Source organism: Mytilus californianus, unplaced genomic scaffold (assembly GCF_021869535.1).
Source record: "Mytilus californianus isolate M0D057914Y unplaced genomic scaffold, xbMytCali1.0.p SCAF_4, whole genome shotgun sequence".
Lineage (NCBI taxonomy): Eukaryota > Metazoa > Mollusca > Bivalvia > Mytilida > Mytilidae > Mytilus > Mytilus californianus.
Genome location: NW_026262690.1, coordinates 35,383,430 through 35,391,849, shown reverse-complemented (window position 1 = coordinate 35,391,849; position 8,420 = coordinate 35,383,430). Strand labels below are relative to the sequence as shown.

Below are 8,420 nucleotides of genomic sequence, written 5' to 3'. Positions count from 1 at the left end.
GCCAATGGAACAAAGAGGAAAAAAGGGGGGGGGTACAATTGGGCTCACAAATTCTTTTAAAAACAAACATAAATAATTCTGTATCAGACTTTTGCATGTAGTTGGTACCTCCAGCAGTGAGATTCGAACACGCGATCTTCCCGCTGTGGGTTGGTTCGGCATACCCCTGTACCCGATTGGCATCATTAATTGTTGAAATTTTAGTAGTAAAGTCTACTACTCAAGACGTGAGAGAAAAAAAATAAGAATAAGAAGATCATCATCCACCTTGTTTTCTTTTAGAAATTAAATGTTGAGATGATATATTTTTGTTGCCAAATTCATGATTTTAAGCAAATATAGGAGGAATCCTTGCCTTTAATAGTCTGTCAATTTTTCATTGACATAATAATTGACATAATTATACATGTTCCTTCATATAAACAAAAGTGTTTTCAACTTTATTGTAATCAAGCACTTACGAAACAATGTTTTGTTAGATCTATTTCAACTTCGCTAAAAAAATCAGGGTATTTTAGTGGTTTTTGTCTCTTTTTCAATAAATTCTGTAAGAAATGACTACGAATTTTTAGCGCATTTCTAGTTTATGATTACGCTGGTACACTAAGAATTACTTTTTAACAAGTGTACAAGTTAGAACTATCATTTTGATATTATTCTTCCAAAACACAGTGCACGGTTATTGACAATAGTCATATTTTTTTTACATAAATTGTCATTCTGCCTTTTTTATTTTGCCAAGTTGCTCATCCTGTCTTTTTTTTACTCAAAACTCCTGTCCTGCCTTTTTTTTCAAATTTCATCCTAGCCCCCCCCCCCCTCCTCCCCCCATTAAAAATCAAATGGTAGCTCCCTTAGATTTGAACGGGAATAGTATACTCATACATAATGCATTATGTTCCAGGATTGGATGCCACCCAATGCTTTCAAAACGTCTTGATCATATGTCAAATCTACACAAATATTATATTAGATTTTTCTTTTCATATATATGAATGCTTAACGAGGGGAACGACCTACCGTCTGTTTGGCTATTAACCCATGGCCAGAGCAAATGTGATGAGTACTAGGGACATGTGCACACATTGGTTTGCCAACACACTTCATCTCTAGGATCCTTAATTGATACTCCAAGACCCCAACGGTTTTACCTAGGAAAATAGAACCTAAGTTATGTGCTGTCGTGGGGAGGCACTGTAGAAGTCTTGATAGTTCAAAGGCTATGACCTAACAAAGACTGACCCACTCTGCTTTCCTTCGTCTACAGAGCATGCTAGCTTACAAGCAGGACTTCGAACCACACATGAAATAAAAACAAATATGTGGCATAACCACCAGCACACTTATTATCAGTGAGCAAATCATAAAATGTATGTAAGAGTGACCTACATTTTTTAGGCTGCTGCTACATCACTTTATACCTGTAGGTCACTCATAGCCAAATCTGAACCTTGGACATACTACTTAAGGTAGATAAACTGAATACCGCCATCTTGGATTGTAAAAAGGTAGTTAACAATCGGTCTAGTTCTTTGCTTAAATCCTCAGTTTTTGAGACAGATTGACAATTAATGCTTTAGACTTTTATATGAACATAGCAAAAACAAGTGATTTGTTGCATTATTTAGACTATTTTAACAACTATCAAACATTTGTGTTTGTTCGAATCAATTTTTCAAATTAGCATTTTAAGGGGAGACAACCCAAAATTAAAAAAAAGAATAAAGGAATGTTAAAGAAATTTCCAGTTTTTACCTGTAGCAAGAAAACAAGTTCGGTGACACCATTTTTTCTTTACTTAAAGCATATTATTAAAACTTTCTTCTATTTCATTTCAAAATTCGATTTCATAGATTTTTTTTATTCACAAAAAAGTATTTTTTCATGAATAATCTATGGCATTCTATGCACATTTGGGCTATTTTGCACGACTTGTAGCTTGAAAAATAGCACGATGATCCATACTTTTTATTATGTTTTTGAAAAAAGCATTGTTAAACCTACATTTTGGCAAAGTATAAGAAAATTCTATCTGAGAAAACTATACCGATGATCCTCCTTAAAGGATATCAGTAAAGTGTGAAATATAGGCCACAGTAACTTAATTTTTTAAAGATACTACTATATTCCCATATAGATACATCCTTACACTAAGTTATAAGGCCATTTGCTTCTTGAGATCAAATTTGGATGTAAAACTTAATGTAAGTAATGTAGATCAGAACTTATTGAGGTTATAATACCGTGAAATATTGGCAATGTGATCTTCTTATGGTACATGGTCGTTCCCTTAAAGATATGCTGTTTTTTTTTTACTTTCTATTGACTTACTATGGAATAGCCAATGCACAAGAAGGGTACACCAACGTAAAAATAGTTATCCTTAACCTTATAGAGGACTTTCAAATTCATGCATTTTCCTGTACATTTCCTTTATCAGAATGCTTATGTCCTTACGTCAAAGTAAGAACCGAATTCTCAATGTATCATTTATTCAGATTGACCTCTGGTCAACAGGTGTAGCACATTCTTGAAAACTAGAGAATGGTATATTTAAGATCAACTAAAAGTGTATCAATTCTTTAATAAGATAGACAAAGTGGTGATATATTTTAGGCAATTGCCAGGCAAAGGTTGTTGTTAGTATAAAGCAGGTGCAGTGCAATAATAATGTTATCACTGTCAAATTCCAGTGATAGGCATTCTGTTTCACAAGAAAAGAAAAATCAAACACCTAGTCATCAGGCAAACCAGTACAAAACAGTTTGAAAAGTTTAATCATCATGACATTTACTGTGCTTGTACAAAAGGCTCTGTCCTTTCACAATGCAATTTTTTCATGTAGCAGTTTGAACTCCTCTCTTCAAACAGATAAACTGGTGATTTTCAAGCCCATTTCTAGTGAGAGAAGCAGTGCAATAAAAATATTCATACCACCCAATATATATGATAGGCTTTCTGTTTCATGAGAAATTTGGAAAAAAAAATCCACCATCCTTTAATCAGGCACTATGGTACAAAGTTAATAATAAATATTATAAGTTTTAAGTGGTGAATTCTGTAAGGGCTGAAGAAGGCATACACCCCCATTTGATATGGTAAAAGTATCATTTGTTTTGCATAAAATCTTTTAAAAAAATCTTTCTTTTTACCATTTAGGACAATTAAGGATCCCCTTCCTCAGTCTATGGATCTATCCCTAAAAATATTCAAGAAAAAGGACATATGCCTAAGAAAACATAAGTCAAGATATGGATTATCAAGATCCTCTACCTTTTACAGTATGAAGCTTTATACAAAGCAACCTTACAGAACCTTTAAAAATGATCGGTTTGACAGATTTACTCATTTTTAAATCTCACAACATCTGAAATACAGCAGCCATAAATGTGAAGATACTATTTGACCTGTTTGTAATAGTTAGTAGAACTTATACTAAAGTAGAGTGATATTGGTTAGAGCAAGGAGCTAACAACTTGTTGCCACAATATTAGCATTCATTTGTCTCACATTCTGCAGCATTCGTTGCTGGCGAGACAAAAACATGTTTAAATACTCATGTCATTATAGTCACTAGTGACACCCTTTTGTCACATGACCATCTTAATATGAGTAATATACTTTTAAGTCTTTGTTCTTCTTTGGATTTGCCTGTTCATCTCTAATTAGGGTTGCTAACTATGAGTTGAAATGCCTAAATGTATAGTCTTTTAGTGTTCTATAAGTCTTTTAAAACAAATTATTTAAAAATAAGGTGTGTCTTTATTGATGTAGAATTCAAATTCTGACAATTATTTTCTGAATTTTTGCACTAGAGAATAAAAACTGTTCATAAAATGACCATTAATGTGTCTCTGTTCTAGGTTTAAGTTCTGCTGACCAAAGTTAAAATTATGATGACTTAAATGTTTAAAATCTATATAATATAGTACTAAAACAGCCTTAAAAATAAGATCAGACCAAAAAAAAAACCTTGTCAAATTATAAGTGTAAATAAATCACTGGAAATATTAAATAGGTAAATTTCTGTTCAAGTAGGTTGTGTGGTAGTGTAGTATAAAGAGTAGACAAATAATAACTGTGAACAGAGACAAATTGATCTTTAAAGGGATATATTGTATCTTATCCAGAGACTCCTATGGAGTTTTATACACTACAGATGTAGTTAATACCTGTTTACATAACATACCGGTAAGCTTTATCACAATATTTTATAAATATATCTTTAAAAGTTGAAAGAGCACAAGGCAGGAGAACAGAAACCTTTCCTGGATGCAGATATTTTTAAAATAAAATTTATAAGTCAAGATTTCTTGTGTAATTAAGGGAGAAAATACAAAGTGAGATCCTTGAAGCTGTTCAAGAACAGTTTTCAATTCAGCAATTATTTAAGCAAGTTCATCGACAATGTTTTCTTCAGTAGAAATAACCATACGTATGTATTTTACATAAGGCCTATATTTAGAGGTACTTGGTAACTAATAATGATATCATCCATTTAACAAGAGTTCACACGTTGAAATGTCTCTCCTGCTTTACTGATCATTGATTTTATGTTGATAGTCCTAAATATAAAGTTTCACTACAAGTATCACATAAACTTAACATGATCCAAGAAAATGAGGTTAAGGTCTGATGAACCAAGCAGAAATACATGTACACCTTACAATCATTCCATACACTAAATATAGTTGCCTTATTGCTTATAGTATACAAGAAACAGATGAAGCGCTGAAAACTTTATATTGACCAATGAACCATGAAAATCAGGTCAGGGTTAGATGAACCCTGCCAGACAGGCATGTACACCTTACAATTATTCCATGCATTACATGTAGTTAGCCTATTGCATGAAGTATCTAAGAAACAAACTTAACCAGGAAAACTTAACATTGACAAATGAACCATCAAAATGAGGTTAATGTCAAATGATATCTGCCAGACAGAATATACACCTTGCAATCATTCCATATACCAAATATAGTTGACCTATTGCTTATAGTTTAAGAAAAACAGACTAAAACACAAAAGCATAACATTGAGCTATGAACCGTGAAAATGAGGTCAAGGTTAAATAAAACCTGCCAGACTGACATGTGCATCCTAAAATCTTGATACTGTCTGAATTTTGATTGTGATAAAATTTTTGACATAATATAGGTTTCTGACACAAAATAAATGTGGTAAAAGATCTTATAAATCTATTGCGCAATACTGTGCAATTAAAGATTACTTCTTGAAACTTTTACAAAATTTGAAATTTGAAAATTTTTGAAAAAATATGAATTCCTTAAAAAATTGTTTGAGGCAATTACCCCCAAACTCAATCCCAGCCTTCCCTTTATGATATGGAACCTTATGGTACAATATCAGAGAGATCCATACACTTACACACAAGTTATTGTCCGGAAACTACAAAAATTGTTGTTTTTGGCCCCTTTTAGGCCCTGAATTCCTAAACTGTTTGCCCCATAACCCCTAATATGATCCCAACCTTCTACTTGTGGTATTAAACATTGTTGTACAATTTCAGAGCAATTGAAATACTTATACACAAGTTATTATCCTGTAACTAAAAAAATGTTTGTTTTGGGCCCCTTTTGGGCCCCTAATTCTTAAACGGTTGGGACCATCATCCCCAAAATCAATCCCAACTTTCCTTTTGTGGTATTAAACCTTCTTAAAAAATTTCATAGAGATCCATTCACTTAAACTAAAGTTATTGTCCGGAAACCAATGTGTCTTCGGACGACGATGACATCATACCATTATACGATCCCAAAAAATTTTTTGCGGTCGTATAAAAACAGACCAAAACACAAAAACTCAACTTTAAGCACTGAACCATGAAAATGAGGTCAAGGTCAGATGACACCTGCCAGTTGGACATGTACACCTTACAATCATTCCATACACAAAATATAGTTAACTACTGCTTATACTATCAGAGATATGGAATTGACCACAAAAACTTAACCTTGTTCACTGATTCATGAAATGAGGTTAAGGTCAAGTGAAAACTGTCTTACAGGCATGAGGACCTTGCAAGGTATGCACATACCAAATATAGTTATCCTATTACTCATAATAAGAGAGAAATTAACATTACTAAATTCTTACTTTTTTTTCAAGTAGTCACTGAACCATGAAAATGAGGTCAAGGACAATGGACATATGACAGACGGAAACTTCATAACATAAGGCATCTATATACAAAGTATGAAGCATCCAGGTCTTCTACCTTCTGAAATATTAAGCTTTTAAGAAGTTAGTTAACGCCCCTGCAGGATCACTATCCCTATGTCTCGCTTTCTGCAACAGAAGTCGCAGGCTTGACAAAAATTAAACTGTTAACACAGAGATATGTCTCGCCTTTTTGTTTTTTTGATAGTAAAATGCAAATGTTGAAATTAAAATAGCAATATTTTAACATGTTCGTTACACAAAATATTCAAGGTCAATGATCAATGATTGACAGTACAGGGCCAATTAATCTCCATGGAAATGAGATGTGCCAATGCTAATACATATGCATAACAAATATCATTGACCTACCACTAGTGGTTCTCCATAAACTGACCTAATCACAAACATACAAATGTACAGGTCAACTCATCAAATGTTTCAAAGTCAATAGACCACAATTGAGAATGCGTTGCCAAACAATCTCAATGGAAAAGAGATGTGCCAATGCTAATACAACTGCATACCAAATATCATTGACCTACCACGAGTGGTTCTCCATAAACTGACCTAACCACAAACTAAATACATGTAATTTAGCAAAATCTACAAAGTCAATAGACCATGATTGAGGAGGCAGGCCAAATAATCTTCCTTGCAATGAGATGTGCCAATGCGGATACCCGGTACAACTGCATACCAAATATCATTGACCTTCCACTAGCAGTTCCCAATAAACTAACCTAATTACAAACTAAAACATTTTTCACGCCGCCGCCGCCGCCACTGCTGGATATAGCATACTTTGTCAAGGCGGGACAAAAATTAGGTCAATATACAGGGCCAAATAAGCCCCAGACACACTCTTTTAATTAAATAAGCTTTTTGTATAAATCTTCATACATTTCAGTGTAGAAGGGTTTTATCCATCAAATTGTAGCACATCATTTGAAGTATTAAAACTTCTATGATAACCCATAGTTTCAATGTCTTGTTTTCGAGAGAAAAGATCCAACTTCTAAACAAATTTAAAATATTTTATTGTTTGCTGTCAATAACTGTAGATATCATGGTAACATTCAATATAAAGAAGCCAAACTGTCCTGAAATTACAACCTTCTTGTATTCTAGTTAAATCAATAATGGTTACTCTTCAAAAAATTATTTTAAATAAAAAATATTTAGCAAAATTATATCTAAATAGAGGACAAAATATAATTTGGGACAACATGCTGCAAAATGAATTTAATTCTTAATTTATTTTTAAGATAATTGCCAACAGCCAGACGCCATGTGTAAGTCTCCTCCTGCATGATTAAGTGTTTAAGCTATGTACTGTAACAAAACCCATTGTTATTTCAGTTAAAATATTTCCTTCTTCATGTGTAGTAACATCATAAAAAATTGTAAAATGGTAGATTTGATACCTATCAAAACCTTTTGACTAGCTGACAGAAATTAGTTTTGGAAGAAAGGTTCCTCAAATATGACCATTTTTTTGCTAAATTTGGGCAAATTGCCAATATGATATCACAACAATGATCTCACAGTCAGATTGCATTAACATCAAGACTAACCTTATATAGTTTACAATTATATAAAACCTATATTCAGAAGGTTAAAATGTAACCAATAATAGTATATCTATTTAATTTAATTTCCATTCCATTTAAAGGACCAAATAAGTTCCTAGAATGTACCTTCTTCTTGAAAGTCTTATGATTTTTTTGGCATAAATCTTCATACATAATGCAATGAATTAAATTTACCTTTATGAAACACAATGTTTGATATTTTCAATTTGTAAAAATTACACATCATAAAATATGAATATAAAGATTTCACAATTGTTTAGATAACAGCAATAAAAACTTGAAATCTTCAATGAACAATATTATTAATCAGAACAACACTGACCATAATCATCCATATTTCACCAATCTTTTGTCATTGATCATAAATAACACTTATATATTGCTCAACAAAGTTAAAATCAGAAAAAAATCAAATGGAAGGTAGCTATATATATATTTTTTCAATAAAATTGTCTGTTACTTCAGTGAGTCTACTGTCAAGTCTCCATTTCAACTTTGAAGATCCCAGGTCATTTTCTTTTAACTTTATTTATATTTGGTGCTGACACTTTTACTTTTCCAGGAATGTTTCTACTCACATCAGCATCCTGAAAAAACAGTCAAATTATGCAATATGCTGAAAACTGGCAAATCAATCAATAC

At 32.5% G+C, this 8,420-nt stretch overlaps 1 protein-coding gene across 1 annotated transcript in view; it reads right to left on the bottom strand.

Annotated features, from left to right (window-relative positions):
* Positions 1-7,206: 7,206 nt before the first annotated feature.
* Positions 7,207-8,420, bottom strand: part of LOC127698220 (ribosome quality control complex subunit NEMF-like) — an 82,845-nt gene continuing 81,631 nt past the window's right edge. The window contains exon 32 of the mRNA XM_052201573.1: positions 7,207-8,365. Within this exon, the coding sequence (XP_052057533.1) occupies positions 8,288-8,365 (78 nt within the window). The 3' untranslated portion in view covers positions 7,207-8,287. The remainder of the gene's footprint in view (positions 8,366-8,420) is intronic.